Source organism: Phycodurus eques, chromosome 21 (genome assembly GCF_024500275.1).
Source record: "Phycodurus eques isolate BA_2022a chromosome 21, UOR_Pequ_1.1, whole genome shotgun sequence".
Classification (NCBI taxonomy): domain Eukaryota; kingdom Metazoa; phylum Chordata; class Actinopteri; order Syngnathiformes; family Syngnathidae; genus Phycodurus; species Phycodurus eques.
This window is the reverse complement of record NC_084545.1, coordinates 2,570,452-2,598,089: the sequence shown is the minus strand read 5'-3', so window position 1 is coordinate 2,598,089 and position 27,638 is coordinate 2,570,452. Positions and strand designations below refer to the sequence as shown.

The following is a 27,638-nucleotide window of genomic DNA, read 5'->3' as shown; positions in this document are numbered from 1 at the left end:
TGCAGTGTCGAAAGAAGCACTTGGAGACGTTAATTTCTTCATCTGTTGCAGAATCCCAATCAGAAGCCGGTCATCCTAAGAAAGAGACGACAGCGGATCAAGATCGAAGCCAACTGGGAGCTTTTCTATTATAGGTAGGTGCTACAAGTGTCTGCAACAAGAACCCCAAGTCTATTTACTGAGGAGCGGCACAATGATGAGTTGCATTGCCATATCCAGATTCCAGCTTGACCACGCACGCTCCAACCTCATCTGGAACCTGAAGACCAGGGAAGAGCTGCGGGACGCGCTGGAAGGGGAGATGCGCGCCTTCAACGTTGACCGTGAGCTCGGGAACACGACCGTTATCTCCTGGAACCACCAGGAGTTTGAGGTTCGTGCCCTCACAATACTCTGATTAAATGAGAGCTTTTTCAACATTTTGCCTTCACACAACAGAGGAAACTCAACATAATATGTTGGCAGGTGAAATACGAGTGCCTTTCCGATGAGATCAAAATAGGTGACTATTACTTGCGCCTCCTGCTGGAGGAGGATGAAAATGAGGAATCGAGTGCCATCAAGAGATCGTAAGCTAATAAACTATTCTCATATTTCCACTCTTTATTGTAAAGGGTGACTTCTTGCGTGTCTGCCTTCCGCCTTCTAGGTATGAGTTCTTCAACGAGCTCTACCACCGCTTTCTGCTCACGCCTAAAGTCACGATGAAGTGCCTATGCCTCCAGGCGCTCGCCATAGTGTACAGCAAGTGCTTTGAAGAGATCGGCCCCTTCACCGACACCAAATTCATCGTGGGCATGCTGGACCGCGTGAGTGCAGGCGACCAAGCGGCTAAGGCGCTTACTTTTTGTGTTGCCACTTTTTAATAAATGGGAAATTGTGTGTTTGCAGTGTACGGACAAACTCGAAAGAGACCGGCTCATCCTTTTTTTGAACAAGCTGATTCTCAACAGGGTGAGCTACCTATAGCGTTGATCTCTCTCCGCAATAAGGATTTACTAAACACACTTTTTCCTTTCCTGTAGAAAAACGTTAGAGACATAATGGACTCTAATGGGGTGCGCATCCTGGTGGACCTGCTCACCTTGGCCCATCTGCATACCAGCAGAGCCACGGTGCCGCTGCAGGTAAACATATATAGGCTCGATTTCCGACGTTACAAACTTGACTGTGTGTCAATTGCTTTGAATGCACGTGTGTCCCGGATTTTCCCCAGAGCAACGTTTTGGAAGCAGCGCCTGACATGAAGCGAGAGAGTGAAAAGGAGTGGTACTTTGGGAATGCAGACAAGGAAAGAAGAGGACCTTTCAGTTTTGAAGAGGTGTGCAGTCCTTTTAAAATCAGATGTTTTTTTTGTTGTTGTTTTGTTTTCTGTCAAAATACCCCATGGATTAAGATCCTGGCCCTGCCTAGCTTCCTAGTCAGGGACGGAGTAACTTGAAGATGGACTTTTATTATGGAAATTGGCACAATTCAGAGCGACTCGCTCACAGGCACATTTTCACAATACAGGAAGTCCTCGATTTACGAACGAGTTCCGTTCCTACGCTGGCGACGTAACACGATTTTCCGCGTAAGTCGGATTTCACCGTTAAAGTCGAAATTTACGGCGAAACTCTTCTGTTACGGTTATTGTCCCACGTGATTGTGACAGCAAGCTCAGGGTGTGTGGGCGTGTGCGTCGATGTGTGCGTGAGATGGGACTGGGAAGGAGGAAGGAGTGCGCGCTGGTGCGAGTGTGTACAGTAGCAAGTGTAGTGACGGCGACCGGGGAAGAGTAGCGATTAGCGGAGGACCCGTTGACGTCGAATGTGCAGAGGAGCTAATAAAGCCATTAAAGCAGCAAATCGGTGCTTCGTGTCTTTATTGTTGCCGCCACCCAGCTCAGCTGTGCAACGAGAGAAGGGAGGTCAGGTGACCGTAGCAGGAAAGGTTAACACTTCGTATAAAGAAACTAAAATACATTAAAATAAAAAAAAAAATAAGATGCTGTACTTACCATTACTGCTGAGAGTGTGAAAAAAGGAGGGCGAAAAAGGCAAAGATACTCCCGGTGCACAAACACAGACAAGCACTATGCACTAGCTAAGCAGAAACACTGATGGTCTTGTGAGAAAATGGCGGACGAGGCACGGGCATCGTAAAGTCGAAACATCGCAGGTGGAATGCGTACTTCCTGTATCCCCTTTAAAAATCACAAATCCTAGTCAAATTCACAGGGAATGTACTTAACTTTTCTCTTTATATATTTTAATAACATCTTTTTACCATATGACCTCATCAGATGCAGGAGTTTTGGACCACGGGCGTCCTGTCGGCCAAGACTCGTTGCTGGGCCCAGGGCATGGACGGTTGGCGCCCCCTGCAGGCCATCCCGCAGCTGAAGTGGTGCCTGCTGGCCACAGGGCAAGCGGTGATGAACGAGTCGGACCTGGCCACACTCATCCTCAACATGCTCATCACCATGTGCTCCTACTACCCCAGCAGGTCTCTGGGGCTTTTTGGATGTATCATTATGATATTATTTCATAATTTATAACAATGATTGACCTTTTTTTTTTTTTTCTTTTTCCAGGGATCAAGACAACGCCATTATTCGCCCATTACCAAAGATCAAGAGGATGATAACTGACAATGCTTGCCTGCCTCATATTGTTCAGGTACAATGTGATTCATCTAGCAAATAGACACTTGTAGTGTTTAAATCAATTACATTTTTTAAGATCTTCCCCCCCATTCTTCTTTTTCTTTTTTTTTTTTCTTTTTTTTTTTTTTTTTTTTTAAAGCTTCTCTTGACGTTTGACCCCATACTGGTGGAAAAGGTAGCCAATGTCCTGCACCTGGTGATGCAGGACAACCCCAATTTGCAGCGGCTCTACTTGACCGGAGTCTTCTTCTTCGTCATGATGTACACGGGCTCCAACGTGCTTCCTGTTGCGAGGTACAAAATGTGCTTTTGTTCATCTGATTAAACAATGTGGCTCTGTTGGAGGAATCAAGTATGATATGAACTTTTTCTTCTTGTAGGTTCCTGAAGTACACTCACTTAAAACAAGCCTTTAAATCAGAAGAGGTAAAGATGTCTTACATTTATAATAGAGATACAAATATACACCAAGCTACGATCCCAAAACACTTAAACATCACAAATGGTAGCAACAGCTGCAGATAGAGCATACAACAATACTGAAAGGCGTATATTCCTTATTCTTTTCAAAAAAGATGAATAATATTGCAGCTTTGTTGCGATGGTCTTCTTTGTTTCATTATGAAATTTTCGTGTAGTACGTCTGTGTCAAGCCAAGGCACCGCTATAGTTTTAGTTATGTTCTACAGAAAAATTCACGAATCGGCAAGGGTTTACTCTAAATCCAATTGTCCATTGGAAATGACGCCCGCCTTGTGTCCTTAGTCCAAAGGTCAGGACATCGTGCAGCGCAGCGTTCTGGGACCAGTTCTCCCCGAAGCAATGGTGTGCTACCTGGAGAACTACGAGGCCGAGCGCTTCTCTGAGATCTTCCTCGGCGAATTCGACACCCCCGAGGCAATCTGGAGCTGCGAGATGAGGTCGGAGCCGAATGTGCTCAGTTGGAGATGCATCGACATAGGCGTTGGATTTCAAGTGACAGTTTCTCTCTTTCAGGCGCATGATGATTGAGAAGATCGCCGCCCACATTGCTGACTTTAGCCCGAGGTTGCAGAGCAACACGCGTGCGCTCTACCAGTACTGCCCCATCCCCGTCATCAGCTTCCCCCAGCTGGACAACGAGCTCTTCTGCAACATCTACTACCTCAGACACCTGTGTGACACTGTCCACTTCCCCAATTGGCCTATTCGAGATGCTGTATGTACCTTTACTTGCTTTCATTTCTCAAGGAAAACACTCGTTCTAACACCGTTAACCCTGTAGGTGAAGCTGCTTAAGGACACCCTTGAAGCATGGAAGAGGGAGGTGGAGAAGAAACCCCCCACCATGTCTATAGATGATGCTTACGAAGTCCTCAACCTCCCCAAAGGACAGGGGATGTGAGTCAACTTCATTCTGAAATGTATAGTCCATGGCTCCTTGTCCATTGATAACTGCTTTCTATATTTTTGTCTAAAGGCACGAGGAGAGCAAAATCAGGAAAGCTTACTTCAGGCTGGCGCAGAAGTACCATCCAGACAAGAACCCTGATGGGAGGGTGCGTTTTTATACCGCCTCACATGCACACTATTTACACTGTTGCTTTGAGCATTCCCACACGTTTTATTCCCACTCTTTCAGGACATGTTTGAGAAAGTCAACAAGGCCTACGAATTCCTCTGCACAAAATCGGCACGAGTCCTTGATGGGCCTGACCCGGAAAACATCATCCTCATCCTCAAGACCCAGAGCATCCTCTTCAACCAGCACAAAAATGGTGTGCAGACAAGCCAATATAAATAGTAACCCTCCACAGCAACAGCCTCACTTTGCTCATCGCCACCTAGCCCCATCTCCGAGCAGGGGGACAGAGGAGAAGCAGCAGTAAAACAGGCTAAAAGTTAGATATCAGGGGCTGAGGCAGGGTGAGATACCTATTGCATACTAGTTGTGGTTTAACCAAATGCGGGAGCGTAGAAATAAGACTCCTCGAAACAGTCTTGAATCAGGACGAAAAGATTCAATTCTTGATTCTTAGGGTATTTTGACGAAAGCATGTCACAGAAATGCTAAGTCACCTACGAACTGTCAAATGTCTCCTTTAAAATTGGTTTTACATAGCTAGTTAAAATGTTACATCATTTGAGCTAGAGTTGGCTATGTTATTAGGCTACCAAATGATGTCAAATTTTTTAAGCGCTTTCCTTTAGACAGACTGCTTCATTGGTGTTAATGTGTTCACTTTTCCAAACAGAACTGGAGCCCTACAAGTACGCCGGCTACCCCATGCTCATCAAAACCATCACCATGGAGACCCAAGACGACCTCCTCTTCTCCAAGACTTCCCCGCTCCTGCCGGCCGCCGCCGAACTCGCCTTCTACACCGTCAACTGCTCGGCACTCAACGCTGAGGAGTTGCGGCGCGAGAATGGCATTGAGGTTTGTTTTTGTTCTGATTTTTTTTATTTTTTTATTTTCTTTCTTTATTATTATTTTTTTTAAATACATCTAAAATGCACAGTCAAGTAGGATTGTGATTGTGCCCTGAAAAATCTTCAGGTGCTGCTGGAGGCTCTTTCCCGCTGCGTCTCCGTGTTGACTGCATCCAGCAAGGCTGACGACATGGCCGTTCAGGTGCACAGCGCGTGAGCGATATTGTCTTAGAAGTCTTTTTACAATCTATAAAAAATAATTCATCACGTGTCCCAGGTGTGCGGGCACGTCTGCAAGTGCTACAGCGTCGCAGCACAATTTGAGGAATGCAGAGAAAAGATGATCGAGCTGCCCTACATTATCAGAAACCTTTGTCACATCTTGTACTACGGAAAGGTGAGCAATCAAAATCTCGCCAGTAATAATAAACGGTAGTAGAAAACAGGGTAAGTATAGTCGATGACTGACTTTGTAGTAATATTACAGTAGTAAGCAAATTCTCCTAGTTCTAGGAGTTCTAGTAGTCTGCCTACACATAAGTACAACAAATCCTTGCTGTACTAGGGATAAGGGATTTTTGTATTAGGGATTCCCCTCCCCTAAAACATTCATAATTGCTGCTTTTAGTAATAAGCAAAATCATTTTCTGATTGATGAATGGGATAGTCGGTCTAATACTAAAAAAAGAAAAAAGTTAGCTGCAGCCTTTATTGTGAACCAAAAAATGCCCTACTGTATTCAAAAAGAGACTTTTCAGACTTTTTTTTTTTTTGTGTTCTTGTATTCTTCCCTCAGGGTCTTCCCAAAACCGCAGCCCTGGCGGTGCAGTGCGTCAGCTCCTTCGCGGTAGACTTCTTCCTCCAGACGCAACTGTACCACGCCGGCATACTCTGGCACCTGCTGGTGCACCTCTTCAACTATGACTACACGCTGGAGGAGAGCGGCGTCCAGACCAGCCAGGACTCCAACCAGCAGGAGGTGGCCAACCACCTGGCCAAGCTCAGCCTGGTGTCCCTCAGCCGCCTGGGGGGCTACCTGCAGATGCCGCCCATCTCCAACCCGGCTTCGGAAACCAACAGTGTGGATGGCGCGCCTCCGGAGAACCCCACCATCCGAAAGAGTCTGGCCGCCATGTTGACGCCGTACATCTCCAGAAAGCTGGGCGTAGCGTCTTCTGCGGAGGTTGGTTGAACTGGTGGCGCTGCTGTATGCAAGGAACAGAGACTTCATGTCCTATGATCTGTTAAGGTCTTGAAACTGCTGAACAGCAACTCTGAGAACCCCTACCTCATCTGGAACAACGGAACGCGAGCCGAGCTGCTGGAATTCCTGGAGAGTCAACAAGAGGGAAACATTAAAAGAGTAAGAGTGACACTAGCGTTGAATTGCAAATGACATATCTTACCGGGTTAGCACGTCTGCCTCACACTTCTAAAGTCCTGGTTTGAATCTCGGCTGGAGATTGCCTGTTCTCCCCAAGCAAGGGTTTTCTCCAGGTACTCCGACTTCCTCCCACATTCCAAAAACATACGTTTGGTTTATTGAAGACTGAGTGTGAATATTTGTCCCTGTAATTAATTATCCCCTGCAATTGACTAGCGGTGTACCCCACCTCTCGCTAAAAGTCAGCCAGGATCACCTCCAGCTCACCACAAACCTAATGAGAATAAGGAATGTAGAAAAGGAAATCCATGGATATCTTACCTTACCTCACCCTTTCTCGACAGGGGGAAAACGACGAGAGCTTTGGCGCAGAATTCATATTCAGCGAGCACAGCAAAGAGCTTATCGTCGGGGAGATCTTTGTACGGGTTTATAATGAACAACCAACTTTCCCACTTGAGGTAAGCTTTTCCGGTGTCGTTGCAGATTTTTGGAGGGGACAAGTACAACCTAATATCTTAGGACCACCACGCCTTGGAACAACTAGAACGTTGTTGATCGCTTCTGCCCCATATCACAAATTGAGTTACAAGCTTGGTGACGGAACAAATTAAAATCACAAGACAAAGTGCCACTGTAATAATGATCATCTTTCAAACAACTAGAACGTTGTTGATCCCTTCTGCCCCATATCACAAATTCTATGGAAAATGTAGTTCTTAATACCGTATACACACATACTTGGGTCCCTATAGGTATTTTCACATGTTAAGACACCTGGAAAAAAAAAACTGCAATGTACATCTTTTTTAAGAAACAAAATGACACAGTTTGGAACATTTATTTGCTTTAGTAGTTGTCACGTCTTTTTAATGACATGCTCCCTTTCTTGCGTCCAGTATCCCAAAGCATTTGCAGCGACCCTGCTGGACTACGTGGGATCCCAGGCCCAGTACTTGCACACGCTGCTTGCCATGAGCCAGAGCAACAAGGTGGAGTCCCAGCAGCACGCAGAGCGTCTCCGCTTCGCCGAGATGGCTCTGGAGGCTCTGCGCAACGTCATCAAGAACAACCCTGGCAAGACACGGTTCAATCTTGTCACTGACTTCTGTCTAAGCTGTTATTCAATAAAGTTGTTTCTTTACCTGTGATTCCAGGCTCTGAGACGGAGTGCATCGGCCATTTCAAACTGCTCTTTTCCTTGCTGCGGGTTCACGGGGCTGGCAGGGTGCAGCAGCTTGTGCTGGAGGTGCAAAAACATCCCAAAAACGAACTTATCAGGGGTCTTCGTCGCCACTTCATTCCAAGTCTCGACGGCTTTCTCTGCAGGTTGTCAACACGGTGACGTCAAATCAAGAATGTGTGAGCAACATCGCAGAGTCGCTGGTGCTGTCCAACCTTCTCTTGCTGCTGCACTCCCTCCCATCAAGTACGATGATGACCGATAGCAAAGCAGAACTTGTTTTGTTTGTGCTCCTAATTGTCAACATGTCTTCTTCTAGGCAGGCAAATTGTGTTGGAAACCCTCCATGCTTTGACATCCAACACCAAAATAGTCAAAGAGGCCATGGCGAAAGGTTTGTGTCAATCAAAATTGAGTAATGTAAGCCACGTAATGCCCCTCGCATGTGGGCAAGGAGAGCCACAGTCGCCGATGCACTTTCAGCCGTTCATTGAACGGGACAAACCATCCAACACACATGCATACAAAATGAAAACACTTGCAAGGAGCTGCTGTCGGCCACAACTCACGCCCAGAAGCTCACACTGAAATAACAGACTAACCGCACTCCTTATGTCACTCATTAGGCCACACCCAATACAGATACTACGATACGTATAGTAATTACACTTTATGAAACCAGTTTATTTCTTTACATTTGGTTTTATTGTTTTGTTTTTGTTTTTTTTGTTTTTTTTTATATATATATGTATAATTGTGTTTTTTTTTTGTTTTTTGTTTTTTTATATAATTAAAAACATGCAGCGAAAACATTTGTTCTTGGCTCAGGCTGGAATGGATTAATAGCATCAGTGTGGAAAATTGATTTGACATACCAGTAAATTGAGTTACAAGATTGGTGATGAAACAAATTCAAATCATAAGACAAAGTGTGTGTATTGTAATAATGATCATCTCTCAGATTATTCACAAATTTACTTTGTGTGAAATCTGGGCCTGTTGAATTGAGTGCAAATCCACTATTCTGTCATTGATAGCAACAGTTGGAGCCACAGGTAAATTGTACCTTCTGTCATCTAGTGGAAGAGCATTTATTTATTCTGCTCGTCACTATAGGTCGCTGGCATAGAGAGATAAACAAAGATACATTATTTGTTGTAAGTAATCATTTTCAGACCAATTAAGTGAAATTGGATCATTTCTTCTGGCACACCTGATGATCTCCCAAAGGCACACCAGTCTATGCTACGATTGGTCATGCTATTTTTTTAATGTTTTTCACCACAGGGGCTCTCATCTACTTGTTAGATCTCTTTTGTAACTGCACTCATCCTCAAGTTCGCACACAGACGGCCGAGCTCTTCTCCAAAATGACCTCTGACAAGCTGGTCGGGCCCAAGGTTGGTGTCGCAAACCGGTCGAAAAATCCACCCGTGTGAAATTACGTTTAATTGCCATCTCATTTTGTTTCTCGACAGGTTCGTCTGGCTCTGATCCGCTTCCTCCCCGGCGTGTTCATGGACGCCATGCGGGACAACGCCGAGGCGGCGGTGCACATATTCGAGGGAACGCACGAGAATCCTGAGCTCATCTGGAATGACAGCTCCCGGGAGACAGTGTCCACCACTGTGCGGGAGATGATGCTCGAGTAAGTTCCAAGAGTTAGAGTCAAGGTCTTGCGACAAAGACTAATCCAAAGAGTTAAGCGGTGTTTGTCTTTTTCCAGGCACTTTAAACAGCAGAAAGATAATCCTGACGTCAACTGGAAAGTAAGTTCACTAAAGCAGGGTACACAATCAGGCCAAAATTTGAGCGTTGTCCCTCCATTCCATTATATTCTTTCTACTACTGCTACTTCTCCTTTTTATTTTCTGGCAGTCTGGATGCCCTGTGGCACCATGCTGCCTCTCTCAGGTCAGTCTTGGTTCAACGATAGACATGGTTATGTGCTGGGGTGCACATAAGAATTTTCATCTGGTTCTCAGAGGAACACTAGAGGTTGTTGCTTAGTGCTCTTTCCCCCCCGACCTCACTAGATAAACTTAAGACTCTGGGAGCCGCTCAGTTCAGTACATGTGCACCCCTGGTTATGTGTGTGGTGTGCTTTGTTGGTCTTTTGCGGAATAAACCACACACTAAAAGAGTAGGAAACACACACATGATGATTTTTCCTTCACTACATGTGTGGTCTCACATCAGTTGAGAACTTAAAAATCGGTACATGTATATACACTATATGAACAAATGATGATCTTGCTTGTGTGTGCTCAGCTGCCGGAGGACTTCACCGTGGCCTACGGAGCAGGCCAGGGCGAACTGGAAGTGGGCGGAGTTTTCTTGCGCATCTTTATTGCACAGCCGGGCTGGGTGTTGCGCAAGCCTCGTGACTTCCTGGTGTCGCTCCTGGAGACCCTGACGGAGCTGCTGGAAAAGAACAACCCCAATGTGAGTGGCGCACAGGATCCCAAGCTGTTTCAAAACGTCACTTTTTCCGCTCATTCCTAAAATGTGCTTTAAGGGGGAGGCGCTGGAGACGGTCACCACGGCAGCAGTGTGTCTATTCAGCACGCAGACGCAGCTGGCCGATCAGGTTCCGCCTTTGGGTCACTTGCCCCGCATCTTAGCCGCGCTCAACCACAAGAACAACGCCATTCCAAAGAGCTGCATCCGCCTCATCCACGTGCTCTCGGATAATGAGGTAATCCATTGCCCCTTGTTAAAAGTACCGTGAACCCTCACTATTCACAGGGAGGGTAGGGACCAACATCCGACACAAATAACAAAAATATGAAAATAATAAACGCCCCACCTTAAATTTCCCGTTTACCACATAGTGAACAAATCTTCAAAAAAGAAGCTACTCCCTGTTGAAGTTCACCGGAAAAATAATCATACCACAAAGTTACACGTGTATTTAACCAAACTACATGACTTTCTTCTTCTCGCTATCTTAATACTAAGGCAAAATGCCATAGATGGGTCAACGAAGCGGTGTGAAAACTGTTCTTTATCCTCTTCGGAAATTACCATTACAACTGCAGCCTATTGCGCACCTGTGACTATATGTATTATACTACCCTCTGGTGGCCAAGGTGTGTACACAAGGAGTCGCACAATGAATTAAAAGCGTGAAATCATGATGCACAAACTCTTTTTATTCCTTTACATTCTTTTCAATTGTTTTACTGTAGGTGTTTATGAAGTACAATACTGTACTTTTTTGTGTTTTATGGGTACTGTAACAGATTCATGGCATTTCCATTTATTTCACTGGGGAACGATGGTTTAAGATGTGTTTTTACAAGCGGAACATATTAAACGTGGAAGTCAAGGCACCATTGTCTGTAGATATTTGCAAATAGGTGTGTTTTTCAGCAAAGATATGCGAGTAGGTGAATTTGTGAATGGCAAGGGTTCACTGTATTCTATTTTTTGGGGGTGTGCTACATGATATTGTGTTTGTGTAGCTCTGCGTACGCTCCATGTCCGCCCTGGAGGCCATCGGCCCGCTCATGACTGGAATGAAGGTCCGCGCAGACATGGCCGGGCTGGCCTGCGAGGCGCTGAACCGCATGTTCCAGAAGGAGCAGACGGAGCTGGTGGCTCAGGTAACGTTACTTTGCCACGTCACACGTCGTGTCCCACGGTTTTTCCTCAGTTGAAATGTTTCCTGCTGCTCAGGCTCTCAGAGTGGACCTGGTTCCCTACCTCCTGAAGCTCTTAGAAGGAATTGGCCTGGAGACCCTGGACAACCCCTCGGCGACCAAGGCCCAGATTGTGAAGGCTCTCAAGTCCATGACTCGCAGCCTGCAGTACGGAGAACAGGTCTGAGGCTTGAGCTTCACATTTTAAACTTTAAAGGGGGGGGGACTTTTGTGGTTTAGGTCCACCATTTGAGTTTTAAAACAGACAGATGGTATCTGTTTTTTTTTTTTTTTTTAAGTGGGGGGGTCTCTTTGCTTTTCAGGTGAATGAGATCCTGGCCAAATCCTCTGTGTGGAGTGCCTTCAAGGACCAGAAACATGATCTCTTCATTTCTGAGTCTCAGACAGCAGGCTACCTGACAGGTATGTATTTTCTATTCATTTACCGTGCTAATGAAACAGAAAAGGTAGGCGGTGAAGTCCGAATGCTTAGCCCTATTTTAAACACACGCCTTGCCGTTGAATCCAACCCTTTTTCTTTCCAAATCCCTGAACTTCCTGCTTCTGCCTTTTCCTGTCCTTTCTTTTCTGCCCTCCTCCACGTTTCCTCCTCAGGGGTTTCCACTCCCTCGCTCCTGGCCGCCAGCAGCCCACTGCGAGGGGGGCTCTAGAATCCCGAGCTGGGCCCTCAGAGCCCTTCTCTCTGTTGCACTAATGCAGGTAGACTGTGACGTCCTACTGGCCCACCCTTTGCCTGTTTACCACTCCATTCCATTCCCATCTTGCCATCACATCGCCTCCTTGCCAGTCCCTATTTGACCACATTTAACACAGATATTGCAGCCATCACAAAATACACGGTAATTTAAAGTTTGGATTATACAACACAATTTTGACCCTTGTGGTTTAAACAAAGAGCCGATCCCATCTCATCTATTCTTAGCTTCTCTTGAACGCATCAAAATCTTGTTTACTCCTCACAAATTTTTCAATGAGTTCCATGTTGAAGTTTGAAATATTCTAGGAATTGAACCGATTAGTCGACCAATCAACTTTACTACCCCGCGTTGCCATTTAAAGCCTGAAGTCGACTAATCTCTAGATGTTTGTGGCATCTCGTCTTCCGATAGTTCAACTTTCGACTGCTGCAGTCGCCAAACAATAGCGCTCTGTGGAGCAGTGAAATGGCTGGCCAACAAGGCGACACATCTTCATACACCTGCGTGGGTCTAAGGGTACAAAAAATAAGATGTTTGTGGATGTGAATAGTGGTTAGCCTCGCTCGCTTCAGCTATTACGATCGCTGCTCGTCTTAAAATATTCATCAGCACTGTAAACCATGCACACAGTGGAGCAAATGTTATGGTAGTTGTTGTATCTCTGACCTGTCGTCCTGACTCCCACAGGGCCAGGAGTAGCTGGTTACCTCACGGCAGCAGGAAGCGGCACCACCGTACTGCCCAGCGGCCCACCCCCGGTGGACAGCGACCACGGAGATCAAGGCTGACGGGGGAGGGGGACACACGCACTCGCAACAGCCACAGTCAGGCTCAGGCACCTAGGCCGCCCTGTTCGGCTCCCCCTTGCCCGAAACGAGGGGGATGCAGATGGGGAGGAGGATGTCGGTGACTCCTCCCCATATCGCCACCTGCCCTCTCCAACCGGCACCTCGTAAATTGTTTGAAATTGTCTTAACAGATGGGCCACGTTTTGTTTCCGTGCTACACTTTTCTTCTAAGCAGAAGTTTACTTTTTCTATGAATATATTTTTTACTCTGGATTTTCTTCTTTTGTCCCATGGGGGAAAAACATTGGAAGACTGACCGTTATTATCAGTTGATTAAGTCTTTTCTCCTTGATCTGAGTTTTCTCGCAATGTCTCAATTGGCTCCAATAGCCCCCTCCAAATTGTCAGCCTCAAATCACGCCACAAAGTTCTTACTCTATCCTTGAGTTTTCTCAACAGCAATTACAAAAGAGATTTCTCCTTTTTCAACTCAAGGATGTGTAGATACTGCCTTTTTGGCCTCAATTCCCACTTCATTCCATGGCTACCCCTCAATTTTATGAAATAAGCCCCCCCTACCCCAGAATGAAAAACAAGCACTAGAATATTTATGAATGAATAAAAACCTGAAATGAACTTCTGCTATGTCGACAGGACGAATTATGTTTTGTGTGTGTGTGTGTGTGTGAGACTAGTGCAGTATGTGACATGTTCAATGTAATATTGCGTATATAAACTTTCTATATTGAATGTACATTCAAACAATGAATCAGTCGCACTTGTACATAAAATTTTAAGAATAAAAGGGAACCCACAGTGTTGTTCATTTGTCTTTGTGTCTCCATATGATCTAGGTGACATAAACCTGCAGTAATGTAGGTAAAAATGTTGGCTTCCGGAAGTGACACATTAATAAACTCCGGCGATCTCCCAAAGGTAAACCCCTTGACACTACTTCCTAGGGCAGTTTCTTAGCCAATTCCGCACTCCACTCGGGTCAATTAGCTTGTAACCCCGAAATAAATTAAATTTTGCGAATAAAAACAAATCATACTTTTCAATTTTGCGAACGAATTACCACAATAATTACATGTCAAAGTATTCGTTACATTTCCAACTAATTACTCGCAATCCTCGATGTTTCAAGAAGAAGTCTATTCGTCGTGCCATTGTTTCCACACGGTACAATTAGTTTGTAACACTGTAAGTGACGTAGTGGCGCGAATAACAAGGCGAACTTCTGAATGTATTCAACCAATTAAGGAAAACAAAGAAGGAAATGCCAATGTAGTCGGCACATTCGCGACAAATTACCCTCAAGTACGAACTATTACAAGTGATATTTTATCAAATCTAGTTATTTATATTAAGAATTTAGCTAACCGGTAACTGGCTGCTACCATCGAGTAATTTTCCGTAAAGTTAGCACGGGCTGTGCGTGACAGTGAGCAGCAGCAACACTTTCTATAATTCTATTTTCACCCAGTTCGGGGGAAAAAATGGAGCTGGTCTGACTACAATTTAAGTAAGTTATCCAGTCAGTTAATTGTTGACGGTCTTCGAGACCCCGGATGAGGTAAGTTGGTTGACTATGTAAGCACCGTGTTAATGAAACTGTTGCTAACGTTCTACATGTTATTCAATATAGTAGCTTGGTTAAAAAAAAAAATCTATAACCAAAGACCAAATATACGCACTGTGTTTAAGTGTTGGTCATAGTGACTGGAGTCATTAAATTTCTGCTAATTTCTTTTAAGGTTGGACATCATGTCCAAAGGCGACAAGGAGGGCTTTATTGTCAAATTTGTTGGAAGTAAAGGACAGACATCAGAGTATGCTGCCAAAGCTTATGAGGTGAACTGTTGTTTTATTCATATTTAGGATTGCAAATTGTTGGAAAACTTTCCAGTACCTTGAATTTTGGCTAGCAAATCAATGTGAAAAGTGGACTAACTTCCTGTACTTTTGCAACCCGACTTGTAAAATAACTCCTACTCCTACAGCTGATGATTGTAAGGTTTTTCTTCGACTGTTTACAGGCTATTATGGAGCTGCAGTCGGAAAAGTACCTCAAGAAGATCGACGAGGAAGCTGTGTTAAAGATGGACCAGAAGGACAAGTCCCTCTTTGTTTTCAGTGACTTTGACACTCCTGCCTTCCAGCACTGCAAGAATGTATTTTGTCCCACAATATGACATTTCCAGGCCTTAGCCCTTGTCTTCATTGTCCCTAATTGTGTTTGATTGTGTAGCTCGGCTGCCGGATCGTGAGTCCGCTGGTGGTGGTGTTCTGCTTGCAGCAGCAGCGTTGCGTACCCAAAGCGGAGAAGCCGGTCTACAATATGGCCATGGACGACATCACCGTCTCCTGCACAAGCCTGGATAAAACGACTCGGGTCAGTCAACTGTTTTTGAGGATTTGGAGATTGAGATTGTACCCCTCCTGGAATAAGTTCTCAGGCTGGATGGCACATGCGTTCTCAGGCTGGGGGTTTGGTCAAGCCTATGAATTAATATGTCCATCCATCCATCCATCCATCCATCCATTTTCTTCCGCTTATCCAGAGCCAGGTCGCAAGGGCAGCAGCTTTAGCACTGAAGTATATTTAATTTTATTGTAAGCCAGTGTAACATTATACAAAGTTTGAACATTGACACTCATCTTAGATATAGAAGGGAAAAAAAACAACTTGAATAATGATTCAATGCAATTGTATTGCGCATAAAAGTTGAATTAAAAAAAAAAACCTCAATAAACATTTTAAAACAAACAGTTCTTAAGGATTAATTGAATGCAATGTACTAAAAACTTAAATATCACTGAACTCAAAACAACAGCAGAATGCTGTGATTTGTACCTGTCAATAAGTGCAGAAATGCCAAAATAAAATGAAACAAAAATAATGGAAAGTATATTATACTGGTATGTCATTATTATATAATATTTTGAGTGTTTGACAGTGATTAAAAGAGTAAAATCTTTATGTAATATACATTTTTAAGTTTCCAAATATTTAATTATATTTCAATATAATTTCCAAAAATGTACTTGTAGTCATATCTCAATACATATATACTTTATTTAGCTGCGTGAGCATTTTAAAAATGATTTAAAAAGTGATTGACAAGTATTTACTGTATATTGTATGTCATAATGTTCCTCAAATTAATTAGAAAAATTTCTAGATAAATATACACTTTAATTAACTCCATGTGGATTTTAGGAAATCCACATGGAGTTATGGAGTCCTTTATTAGCATTTTATTAAGTAAACAGTTGTGTTTGCAGGCCGAGGTGATGAATTTGGTGCAGCTCATGGGCGGGCGTGTCTATCTCGACCTCAACGTGTCCGTCACCCACCTGATTGCTGGTGAGGTGGGCAGTAAAAAGTACCTGGTGGCCGCCAGCCTGGGCAAACCCATCCTGCTCCCTTCCTGGGTCAAAGAGTGCTGGGAGAGCTCTCAAAACAGGTAAAAGACTGAAATATTGTGTATTTTTTTTTCTTTTTTCACTGTATACTTACTGCCATGGATGTGGGCAATGAGAGCCACAGTCGCGGTTGCACTTGACAAACAGTCAAACACACAAATACAAAATGAGAACACACTCAAGGAGGTGCTGTAGGCCACAGCTCACGCTCAGACACTCACGTGCAGATTAACCGGTTGACCCTTGACCCCTCCTGATGTCACTCTTATAATAATTAAACGTTATAAAACCACTTTATTTCTTTACATTGTATGTTATGTTTTTCTACTATGTAGTGCTATTTTTATGCATTTAATTTCTTCCTAAAAAAACGTGGTGTTTTGGGGGGGGCTGAAACGGATTAATGACGTTTCATTTCAACGGTGAAACTTTATTTCATATGGAGTACAACATACGTGTATACAAATACAGCCACAACGTGTTTAAAAAGTGTGATTTAAAACTCAAAATTTGTTTAAAGCGGTCCTACTAACAACAAACAAAATACTGACATGCTTTCATGTTACAAAATGTCTGCCCCCGCCCCCCTTCAGTCTGTTCAGGTACACGGAGCTGCCCTTGGAGGGCCACCTGTGCCCGGTGCTGCGGGGCTGCACCGTGTGCGTGACAGGTCTCTCCAGCACCGAGCGCAAAGAAGTGCAGCGTCTGTGCGAGCAGCACGGGGGCCGCTACACCGGCCAGCTCAAAATTAACGAGTGCACCCACCTCATCGTCAACGAAACCTCAGGCAAGTCGGCCGAGATTTTTCTGTTATGTTTCTCAATTTTTTTCTCGTCTCACAGTCTTCCATGATTGTCTCTACAGGTCAGAAGTATGAGTGCGCACGCAAATGGAATGTGTACTGCGTGGCTCTGCACTGGCTCTTCGACAGCATCGAAAAAGGCTCCTGTCAGGACGAGTCCCGCTACGCCGTGGAGCGCCGGACCTCCAAAAGCAGCCAGCCAAACACGTCCACGCCCACCGGCTCCGGCCAGAAGGAAGGTCAGGCCACGCAGCACAAAAGTCACAGTCAAGATGAAAGAAGTGTCTTTATTTATTGCCAGTTCTGCAATTACGTCCTAGCCATAGAGCGCATCATAAAGATGTTTCCACCTTAAGTAGGAGGTGCAACAATTAATAGATTTATCAACAACTAAGCAATTGTCAAATTAATCCCCAACTATTTTGATAATGGCTTCATCGTTTAGAAACCTTGTCCATCTTAAAATTTCCCGAATCCTCGGACTTCCAGCCTCTTAACAGTAAATGTCCTCGATTTCTGTAGTCCTTCATGAAAGCAGACTGATTATCTTTGTTTAATCAAAATAACACTTTTGCGAACATCTACTTTCACTTTGGAAAACAACGATGAACATTTTTTACTATTTTCTTATTAGACTTGTAAGACCAAACCAGTAACTGGATCAGAATCAATTTATATTTGTGCATTTTCTGCACTGTCAGTTTGAAATAATGTCCTGTTTTTGAATAAAAGGATGGAAATTTAAAAAAATTGTTTTGTTTTTTTATCCACATCATGGATTAATCAAGAAATAATCCTCAGATTTATCAATTATTTAAAAAAATATTTTCTGTGTAGTACTTAAAAACAGTCGTAAAATAATTTAATGAAATGTAAAAAAGGAATCAGTTTGTTAATCATGATTTCATGCATTAGTTCAATGGGTGTTATTCTGTAGAAATATATTTGAGTTGATTGATGTGTGTGTGCCTTGGCCACCAGGGGGAAGTATAGTACATACAGAGATACTTCATGTAGCTTTGATGGAAAAAGCAAAAAGACCTTCACAACTAAGATGCAATATTATTAGTCGTTTTTCACTTAGGATAAAGAATATGTCCCTGTGAGTGTTGTGTGCTTTGTCTGACCTGATGAACTCAACGTCCCCTTTTTCCTCCAGAGGGTCCTTCTCTGCTGGGTTTGAGCCACATCTCTGTCAACACCAGCGTGACAATAAATGATACGGCCCTCACGAATGGAACCGTCAGCCGGGTGGAAGCTCCGGACCCGATCGAAAGTCTGGATCTGACCGTGTGCCCCGCAGAGGACGTCCTGGACGGCTGTAAGGCAAGTGCTTCTGCTTATCACATAAAGTATCTTGCAGAAGCCAGTGTATAGCTCGAATAATAGTGTACATTTACTGTTCGCTCACAATAACGTCACATAGCCATTAATATCTAAATCTCTTCTGCCAACAAAAGTGAGTACACCCCGATGTGAAACTTTTCCGTTTGACTGTTAGGTGTTCAAAGGTCTGAAGTGTGAATATTGAGCAGATGTGTTAAATCACTCTCACACAAGAGCTTTTGTTTCGTTGTTTCCATGTGACTGTTGTGCAGCTTTATCTCTGCGGCCTGCCTGTGAAGAAGCTGGACAAGCTGCGTCGCCTGGTGAACGCCGCAGGGGGTCTTCGCTTCAACCAGCCCAGCGAGGAGCTCACACATGTGGTCATGGGAGAACCAGACCAGGACCTCAAGACTTTCCTGTCCAGAGCAACTCACAGGTTGGCTTTGGTTACTGTCACTACTTTGGAGTACAGCGGTACCTTGAATCACTACAGTGCTGTTTTTTTTATTACAAATGTCATTTTATAGAATGGATTAATGGTATTTCAATTCATTTTAGTCTGGAACATTGATTTGGGTAGACTAGTGAATTGTTGCTACTGCATGTTTATTTGCTAATTCAGGTGTCTTTTTTTTGCCCAGACCTCACGTGGTGACAGTCCAGTGGCTGTTGGACAGCTTCTCCAAAGGCCGCCTCCTCCCAGAAGAAGACTTCCTCCACCTCGACTGTCTGCCTCCCGCTCCTGCAGAGGTGTTGTCCACGCCGGCCTCCAGGTCCTCGGTCGGACCCCCCGCCGCCAGTCCCAGCACACCAAAACTGAAGCAAGCGGAGGAGGACCTACTCTCGCAGTACATGGATGATGACATGACAGTTAGTGAGTTATCAGAATCAGTCACAGATGTACGGTACCAGCTTTGTTCTTTGTCTCGACTTAAAAAAATCTAGATTAAGCTTCAGTTCAGTGACAACCTGATGGTGTGTTTTCGTTTAAGTTGACGTGGCGCCAGCAGCCGAGATCGAGAGCAGGAGGTCCATCAGCTTGCCCGCCGAGCAGTCCTGGACCCTCAACCACGGGGCCAGACCACAGTCAGACTACACTGTGCAGGAGGCCAGTGAGGCGGGTCTCTTTGCCGGAAAACGATTCCTCTTGCAGGGCTTCGGCGCCGAGGCCGAGGCTCAACTTTCCCTGTTGGTGAGGGAGAACGGAGGTCGGGTGCTGGCGAGCCGCACGCGTGCCGTAGCTGACTACGCCGTGGTGCCTCTGCTGGGCTGTTCTGTGGAGGCCACGGTGGACGAGGTGGTCACTGATACATGGCTGGTGAGTTCGCAACTTCTCTCACCCCCGCTGTATCGTGGTTCATCATTCGCACCCCTGCTCCAATCACACTTTTTTTTTTTATGTTAGGATAGGATTTTATGGGTTATTGTAGTTCGGATATTGGATGTGCACTGTATTTACTCAACAGGCTATGTGTGTGGAGAGGGAGTGCCTCCTGGAGCTTTACTCCAATCCTCTCTTCACTCCCGTTCCCGTGATGGATGGACATTTCCCTCTCAAGGATTGCATCCTTTCTTTCAGCCAGTTCACAGGAGCCGAGAGGGAGTCCTTGGTGGAGCTGGCCAAGCACCTGGGAGCCAAGTACGTCTTCCGCCGTCACAGATTTTAAAGACTTATTATTTATCAAAATCAGCAGTTCCTGTTGTGACTAATTGACCCCATGGGTCAGAGCAAATTTTTGTTGTCTTGCTGAAATTAGCCAAATTTAGAATTTGTTTAATTTTCCAATTGATGGGTGGTCAAGCACTCAATAATGTTTGTATACGAGCAATTAAAAAGCCAATTTTACTTGATGTTTCCCCTTGAGTCCATTTGTGTGTCTGTTAAATCTCGCAGTGTCCAGGACTACTTTGTGCGCTTGGCCAACCCCAAAAAAGGAATGCTGGCCAGCACTCACCTGGTGCTGCAGAGCCCTGACGGCACCAAGTACCAGGCGGCCAAGAAGTGGAGTCTCCCGGCAGTCACCATGCACTGGATCATGGCGTCGGCGAGGACCGGCCAGAGGGTGGCCGAGGAGCGCTTCCTGATTGACCTTCCACCTTCTCCTGGTCTGAGAAAGTTAACGATAGTTAACTAATCGATGGTGCATCTAGAAAGTATTTGCAGCGCTTCACTTTTCCACAATTTTTCATGTGACAGCGTCTTTCGAAAATGGATAGAGCTTGAAGTGCTGCAAAGATTTTCTCTATACACCGTAATAAGACCCAAAAATTCTGCATTTACAAGGATAATAAAGCTCAATTTTGATTGACAGCGATTTTTATATTTCTTCCCCAGAGAGGGAGGAGGAGAGTTTTGTCGCCGCCTCCCAGAGGACGTCCATGCCGGCACCGGCCCAACCGGCGCGCTCCTTTCCGGACATCCCGCTGCTAGGTTTTCAGAGCGGCAAGGCGGTCACGCCGCTGGATTTGGGACGCTTTCAGAGCAAAATGTTCCACTCCGTGTTGGACGAGATGAAGTCGAAAAAAGACGTGGCCACGCCCAAGCAAAGCCAGGAGGACGGCCGCAGGAAGCAACTCTGCAAGGAGCCCTCGCTGCAGCTGGACACGCCGTCCCGGTTCCTCAGCAGGGATCAGCTCTTCAGGCCCTCATTCAATGTTAAGGTGCCGCTGATTTTAGGTAGCAGTTTGTGCTTTTTGATGAATTATCCAACCAAAGGGGTGAGAAAATTCAAGAGCCATATTTGATTTTTCATGTCATTCGAAGATGAGGTTTAAAAAAAACAAAGTTAGTGTACAGGTATGTAAAACTGTAAATTATAATAACAAAATAATAATCATTATTTAAAAAAAATGTTTTATTCTGTTCATCAAAAAATTTAATGTTTATGTATAATCAATAAGTATAATCTATTATTGAGTAAAATGTTTTAATCCATTCCAAACATTTTGTTACCAAGAAATCAACTTTAGTTATTTAATATTTTTTATAAAAATAATTATTATAATTATTTTAAGGAAAAAAACTTTTTTTCCCTTGCGATAAAGCAATTAACAAAAAAATCTAATTAGATAAATGAATTAAAAAAAATCATAAAGCCAATTTTAGTAGAAAAAAGGTACTTACTAATGTAAATTAATGCAACCTGATAATGTAAATGTTAATGCCCACCTCTGCTCTAAACGCATTCACTGTATTTTGCTTGCAGGATGCCTTAGAGGCACTTGACACTCCAGGTGGGAGATCCAACCCCAACGAGAGTGCGGAGACGCCGCTGACGGACCTCATCAACAGGAACATGAAGGTGGCGCTGGCCAACAGCGCCCGCGCCAGCGATGTCGCCAACATGCAAGCGGTTTCTGCCAGCCCCGAGCTCAGCACCACCAGGAAGGAGGTTGGTGACAGCACATGATGGGAAGTCCTTTTTTCTTCTGTGGGCTGCATACAGAAAAATATATTAAACCCACTATAACCAATCAATCAGTGTAGGTAAACATGTTCTAAGCAGTTATATATTGTTTTTATATACAATATATTGCATTTATTCAATAAAGAAACTGCTACACTATAGCTTTCTGTTAAAGGTGATAAGTTCTTATTATCTTTAGTAATTGCTGCAGGCCCAAGTTTGGACACCACGCTGCTGGGTCATTCATTTCAGACCTTTTCTTTTTTGTTCTCAAGGCTGTACAAAAGGAGGCCGGCCTGCTGAGTGGCATTGTGATCTGCGTGGGGAAGAAGCTTAGCAAGATGCAAAGCGAACTGTACGCCATGGCCGCCTCGCTCGGAGCAGACTTCAGGTAGTCACAACCGACGTTTATGTCTTTGTAAGCTAATCAGCATGATGACAAAAAAAACCAACTCCTTTCTGTATGTGAAGATGGGCCTGCGACGATACCGTCACCCACTACATCTACCAGGGCCGAGTGGGTGACAACAGTCGGGAATACCGAGGCATGAAGGAGAGGGGGCTGCATGTGGTCTCGCAACACTGGTTGAAAGCTGTAAGTCTCCTGTGGTGGTGTTGACAGCTTTGTGTAAGTCTTCAATCTCAGCAATTATTTGTTATTATCCTTTAGTGCGCCGAGGAGCAAAGGCACGTCTCGGAGTCTCTTTATCCTTTCACCTACAACCCCAAGATGAGCCTGAACCTCAGTCAGGTTCCCAGCAGCTCGCAGAGGTCTCCGCCTGTCACGCGACCACAACTACGAGACATCACCGAGGCCACGGATGACAACGTGGGCCCAAATGATGTAAAGCAGATCTTTTTTTTTTTTTTTTGCTGGATTTGTACACACACTTCAATACACTTAAATATAATGTTGTGGCCAGTGAGTGTATGATGGTGTGCCCCTATAGTTGTTAACATTTAAACATTCATCCTCCAGTCTGAGCTCAAGGCAGTAGAAGACCCTTCTACCTCTCACCACACAAGCGACGGAAGCGAAGATCAAGACGGCCTTGCAGACAAGAATGGTGGGTGTCACTCCAGCTCTCTCCTTTAACTTAAAAAAGTCGCACATCACTTATTCCAAAGTCTTCCAGATATTTCAGAGGCGCTGGAGATGAGAGAGAACCTGCAAAGAGCGCTCCAAGAGATCATGTCTGCCACCAAAAAGACGACCGGCAGGCGGATGTCGGTGCGGCTCAGTCGGACGGCGTCCGCCGGCGCCGACTCTGCCCCCAACACTCCTAGCGGCAGCAGGCGCACTCTAGAAGCGTTAAGGTGAGCAGAGGAGGCTAGAGCTAAAGAGTGCTTAAAGGATACATCAGTGGCTTTCTAATTTATATTTTAAAAAAATGACAGAAGTATCTGATGAGTTAGGCAGATAAAAAATTATTTGGTTGTTTAATATCACACTTGATGGGTGGGCAGACACATGACTATAATACATTTTCCTTAATACAAATATGCCCTTTAACCTGAGATGTCCTCATTCAAGGGTCTCCCGCGCAGCTGCTCTGGATCTCAACACGGAGCCCTCCCAGAGCGAGCAGATCGTTTGGGACGATCCGACAGCCAGGGAGGAGAGGGCCAAGCTGGCCGACAACCTACAGTGGCCCGGTAGTCCTTCGCAGCACTCGGAGCCTCAGGCGCCACCCCCGCCGACCGCAGTGCAGCACGACGCGCAACTCAAGGACTCCATGACCGACTCTGACCTGGTGGAGATGGGTACGTGTATTGGAATTTTTGTGGGGGCGGGGGGAACGACATCATCTTGTTCACCATCCATCCCCCTATCAGAGGCTTGTGATGTCATCGACCAGCAAATGGGCAAGAAGGGCTCAGCGCTCCCGCAGGAGGAGCCGCGGAATAACATCCTGACTCCCGAAGCCCCCAGCATCGCGATCCCCACGGTAGCTCCTGAGCCAGAGGTGAGAATTCAAATTTAACGTGACGGGTGACTGTGTCCGGAGACTCAAAGCTTTTTTTCTTGCTACTCTCAGGAGGAAAGTGAAGAAGTGAAGACGCCGCCCAGATTCCAGCTGTCCTCCCTCAGTCCTCAGGAACGCATCGATTACAGTCACCTCATCGAAGAGCTCGGTACGTCCTTAATGTATTTTGGTGTTGAAGGTAATGAGAGTTTAATAAGTTCATAATGAGGTTTTGTTTTTTTTGTGTTTTTGTTTTTTACATTTCTGACAAATTGAGTCAGTGACGTTGTTGTTGTTGTTCCTGAGAAACTAAAGTAGCGGGAGGCTTAAGGTCTTTGCTTCTTTTATCTCTTATTCCACATCCCGTAGGTGGCGTCATTCTGGACAAGCAGTCGTTTGACCCCAGCTGCTCCCACATCATCGTAGGCACACCCCTTCGCAACGAAAAATACCTGGCAGCCATGGCGGCCGGCAAATGGATCCTGCATCGCTCATACCTGGAGGCTTGCCGTTCTGTGGGCCGCTTCATACCGGTGGGCCCGTCAAGATGACGACGTATTCCCCCTATCTGTGATTATTCGTCATCGTGATTTTTCTGTCACACACTCTAGGAGGAGGACTACGAGTGGGGCAGCAGCTCCATCCTGGACGCGTTGCCCTCCATCACCTCGCAGCAGAGGCGCTTAGCGTTAGCTGCCATGCGCTGGAGGAAAACCTTGCGGGGACCCACGGAACAGGGCGTACGTGTCAGATCTGACATAACAACACTAAATCTGACCTTGCAATTCCCGCTGGAATTTCATGTGAATGCAGAAAGATGAAGGGATGAATTGCACAGACGATAACACAAGTTAAACATTGGAACATTTAAATTTAAAAACCCAAAAATTATATTTAAAAAAATGTAAAAAAAAAAAAAAAAAAAAAAAAAAACGTATTATTAATTTGTATATACTTTCCAATTTGTTTACATTTGCAATGCCCCCCCATGAGTAGGTATATGTGAAGGACATAGGAGGGCTAAAATGGGGCAGGAAGAAATTAGTACACATACAAACACACCATATGTTAACTTTTCCCCCAATCATATTAGCATGAATGCAGTGCTTAAATGTTTACGTCCAGTTGAGATTCGAACCCAGAACTGTGAGGCAGACAACCACTCGTCCACTGGGCAGCCCCTGAATGTTGTTCAGTCATATGATAGTTATTGACTTGTGTTCCTGAACAAAAAAAAAAAAAAATGGTTTTAGTGGTTGAATGTTATACTTTCAGGTGAAAGGGGAATTCATTTTGAAATGACACCTTCCTGATTAAAATTATAAAACATCTCACTCAAAACGGAAGAATCTGTCTTACAGCAATCCCACCATGCTGGAAGTTTTCCTTGTGGCAGTCTGGTCTGTTCAACAGCATTATGGTTTTCCAGGGAGCCTTCAGCGGATGGACGGTGATGTTGAACATCGACCAGAGCCGAGAAGCCGGCTTCAGGCGGTTGCTGCAGTCGGGCGGGGCCCAGGTTTGATTTCTAGCATCATCATCATCACCGCAACACGGCGAGATACTTTTATAGCAAATGTTTTTGTTTTGTTTCCTCCAGGTGCTGCCGAGCGCCTCTCCTTCAATGTACAAGGTGGCCACGCACTTGTTTGCCGACTTCAGCCGCCTGCGGCCGGGCGACTTCCGTGCGGATGTGTCCGAGGCCTCCGCCCAAAACGTGACTTGCCTGAAGCCCGAGTACATCGCCGACTACCTAATGCAGGTCTCTGCATGCATCCCTGTCATAGTGTGTGGAGATTCAATCATAAATCATAACAGAACCATGTCAAATAGAAAAATAAATATTGAGAGGGAGGAGCTTTGCTTAGTTAGGGCATAGCCCCATGAAATTAGAAAAAAAAACACTTCTAAGTAATTATAAACCTATTTTGGTGGGGGGCGTCAATTACTTTCAGATTTTCACTATGTGCTGTCGACCAGCCACTTCGTTGTTTTTGTTTTGCAATTGCCAGTTGACGGCAGAAAGAACGAATGATACACAAATTGTAAAGTGCTACAGAAGCAACGGGGCTCTTCCCGTGTCTTTCGACAGTTTTACGTGGGACGGTTTACGATGTTTTCTCCCCCTTGCAGGAGCCCATCCCACCCACGGCGCTCTACCTCCTCGCCGAGAGCCCCCCCGGTGAGGCTCCCGGCACGCCGTCACTTAAACGCAAAGCGGCAGAGCGCACCTCCCGGCTGAAAAAGTCTCGACTGCACTGAAAAAAACGCCCTTTCGCTCTCATGTTCCGCTCATAGAAAATATTGTAAATAAGATTTGTTTTTCCTGTGAAATAAAGTATGCGTCGTGTCTCGGTGAGGAGACTGCAGTGTGGCTGCAGGCTGTGATTGATGACTCTGAGGAGGGCCCTGCACAAAATGTCCAGTCATGCGTTGTTATTGGCTGCAGACATGGTGGATGGGCTGCAGGGGGCGCTACATCGTCACGCTTGTGTTGCCATGTTCGAGGTTGGTTTGCTCTTTCTTTTTTTTGTAGGCACGTGGATTCTTCTGATTCATCATTGGGTGAGACATTTCTCATTATCTCACTTTAATTAATTGTCTTTTTGGTCCCGTTCATCCCTTTTAAAGGCTACAGTTTGTCTCACTGTGCAGTAAACACTAGAATGTTTTTACATCTTGACAGTGGTGGGAAGTAGATACTAGTTACGGTACCTTTTTTCAGATATTTGTAATTGAGTATTTTTCTGATTACTGTTTACTTTTACGACCTACATTTGAAAACGGATCTGTACTTTCTACTCTTTGCCCAAAATAGGCTTCTCACTTCTTTTAGCCCTGCAAATGACAAAAAGTAAAACAAAAATGAGAGAGTTAATATTAACTGCAGTTAAGCTTTTGATTAATTTTGGAGGACCGTGAACCAAGGGACCCTTAACGAGGAGAGCAACAGATGCAGAGAACCAAGGTATTCCTGTTCTGTGATTTTATTTAAGAGAATTGTTTGTTCTTATCAGCTCAAAAGATTGATTTTCAGCTTGATATGCCTTTACCCATGTATTTTTATTTTATTCTCCAAAGAAGAATCTTTATCTGGGTCTACTAAAAGTAAAAAAATAATGCAGTGCATTATGAATTAATTGTCGAAGTGTCATCTGGTGTATTTTTCGTTCAAACAAAACCGTAACAGTAATGTGAAGAAATATGTAGTGCAAGAACAACAAAGTGTGTAACAACCAATATAATTGATCAAAATAAAATTTGCAGAGTATTAAATGAATTCAACTATACAATATCATGCAAATACCTAAATAATGATGTAACTGAACAAAAGTACTTGAAACAAGGTGACACAAATTGTATAAGAAATGAGGTGCTATCTTGACTTTTGTTGAACTTTTTTTGCTTTGTATAGCAAGCCAAAAACATTTTGCGAATAAGCTTCAAATCCACTCGCTTGAGTAGAGTAGGAGGGGGGAAAATGGAGCAACTAGGGTACTGTAATGCCCTCACATGTGACCAAGGTGCACTTTCAAACGTAAACGGGACAAATACAAAATGAGAACACTTGCGAGGAGCTGCTGTAGGCCACAACTCACACCCAGATGCTCACATGCAGACTAACTGGCCAATCCGAGTCCAGCTATTGATGTCACTAGGCCACGCCTCTTAAAGCCACACATCCAGCACATAAATACTACGGTGATTATACTTTCTGGCTCCAGTTTACTTCTTCACGTTCCTTTTTTAATTTCATTTTTTTATATATATACAGTATAGTGCTGTTTCGTTTTTTTTTTATTTTCTTATAAATGTCTTTTGGGGGCTGTCATTTGCTTTTTGGGGGTGTGGGCCCAATCAGGTGTCTGGTTGGCTGCCGGCTGTGCCGTGACCAGGATCCCGTCCGCAGCCGCCGCAGCGGCACCGCCG

General features: G+C 44.7%; 2 protein-coding genes across 10 annotated transcripts in view; both read left to right on the top strand.

Moving 5' to 3' along the window:
• Positions 1-13,598, top strand: part of LOC133396411 (dnaJ homolog subfamily C member 13-like) — a 28,278-nt gene extending 14,680 nt beyond the window's left edge. For 6 of the 7 annotated variants that reach the window (XM_061666264.1, XM_061666262.1, XM_061666261.1 and 3 more), the window contains 35 exons: positions 52-134; positions 220-373; positions 466-569; positions 650-809; positions 892-954; positions 1,026-1,127; positions 1,217-1,321; positions 2,285-2,487; positions 2,576-2,660; positions 2,787-2,941; positions 3,028-3,073; positions 3,413-3,567; positions 3,644-3,845; positions 3,912-4,027; positions 4,107-4,185; positions 4,269-4,404; positions 4,882-5,066; positions 5,187-5,261; positions 5,337-5,456; positions 5,856-6,242; positions 6,309-6,422; positions 6,788-6,904; positions 7,343-7,520; positions 7,601-7,692; positions 7,773-7,872; positions 7,946-8,020; positions 8,914-9,026; positions 9,105-9,274; positions 9,353-9,395; positions 9,898-10,071; positions 10,145-10,324; positions 11,094-11,234; positions 11,308-11,451; positions 11,594-11,693; positions 12,677-13,598. In XM_061666264.1, the coding sequence (XP_061522248.1) occupies positions 52-134; positions 220-373; positions 466-569; positions 650-809; positions 892-954; positions 1,026-1,127; positions 1,217-1,321; positions 2,285-2,487; positions 2,576-2,660; positions 2,787-2,941; positions 3,028-3,073; positions 3,413-3,567; positions 3,644-3,845; positions 3,912-4,027; positions 4,107-4,185; positions 4,269-4,404; positions 4,882-5,066; positions 5,187-5,261; positions 5,337-5,456; positions 5,856-6,242; positions 6,309-6,422; positions 6,788-6,904; positions 7,343-7,520; positions 7,601-7,692; positions 7,773-7,872; positions 7,946-8,020; positions 8,914-9,026; positions 9,105-9,274; positions 9,353-9,395; positions 9,898-10,071; positions 10,145-10,324; positions 11,094-11,234; positions 11,308-11,451; positions 11,594-11,693; positions 12,677-12,777 (4,557 nt within the window). In that variant the 3' untranslated portion in view covers positions 12,778-13,598. Of the gene's footprint in view, positions 1-51; positions 135-219; positions 374-465; positions 570-649; positions 810-891; positions 955-1,025; positions 1,128-1,216; positions 1,322-2,284; positions 2,488-2,575; positions 2,661-2,786; positions 2,942-3,027; positions 3,074-3,412; positions 3,568-3,643; positions 3,846-3,911; positions 4,028-4,106; positions 4,186-4,268; positions 4,405-4,881; positions 5,067-5,186; positions 5,262-5,336; positions 5,457-5,855; positions 6,243-6,308; positions 6,423-6,787; positions 6,905-7,342; positions 7,521-7,600; positions 7,693-7,772; positions 7,873-7,945; positions 8,021-8,913; positions 9,027-9,104; positions 9,275-9,352; positions 9,396-9,897; positions 10,072-10,144; positions 10,325-11,093; positions 11,235-11,307; positions 11,452-11,593; positions 11,694-11,885; positions 11,991-12,676 lie in introns of all 7 variants that reach the window. The other variant, XM_061666263.1, reaches the window with a different exon arrangement.
• A 392-nt stretch (positions 13,599-13,990) lies between these two features.
• topbp1 (DNA topoisomerase II binding protein 1) lies at positions 13,991-27,469 on the top strand. 3 transcript variants are annotated; one of them, XM_061666460.1, is made up of 29 exons: positions 13,991-14,353; positions 14,535-14,631; positions 14,817-14,951; positions 15,029-15,172; positions 16,066-16,247; positions 16,800-16,993; positions 17,071-17,247; positions 18,168-18,334; positions 18,607-18,770; positions 18,976-19,208; positions 19,327-19,652; positions 19,801-19,973; positions 20,229-20,440; positions 20,670-20,995; positions 21,541-21,726; positions 22,017-22,132; positions 22,213-22,336; positions 22,412-22,585; positions 22,721-22,808; positions 22,878-23,058; positions 23,276-23,505; positions 23,578-23,708; positions 23,781-23,877; positions 24,078-24,241; positions 24,320-24,448; positions 25,138-25,227; positions 25,309-25,470; positions 25,842-25,890; positions 26,245-27,469. In XM_061666460.1, the coding sequence occupies exons 1-29, from the start codon at positions 14,349-14,351 to the stop codon at positions 26,304-26,306; spliced, it is 4,518 nt and encodes a 1,505-aa protein (XP_061522444.1). In that variant the 5' UTR covers positions 13,991-14,348; the 3' UTR covers positions 26,307-27,469. The 3 variants fall into 3 exon arrangements, with proteins under 3 accessions (XP_061522444.1, XP_061522446.1, XP_061522443.1); XM_061666462.1 differs by having other exon boundaries at positions 26,048-27,469; XM_061666459.1 differs by having other exon boundaries at positions 25,842-27,468.
• Positions 27,470-27,638: the final 169 nt, after the last annotated feature.

Coding starts and splice junctions, on each gene's coding strand:
- topbp1 (XM_061666459.1), top strand. Junction 23,506..23,577: donor CTCTGACCTGGTGGAGATGG/GTACGTGTATTG, acceptor TCCCCCTATCAG/AGGCTTGTGATGTCATCGAC. Junction 24,242..24,319: donor CTGTGGGCCGCTTCATACCG/GTGGGCCCGTCA, acceptor CACACACTCTAG/GAGGAGGACTACGAGTGGGG.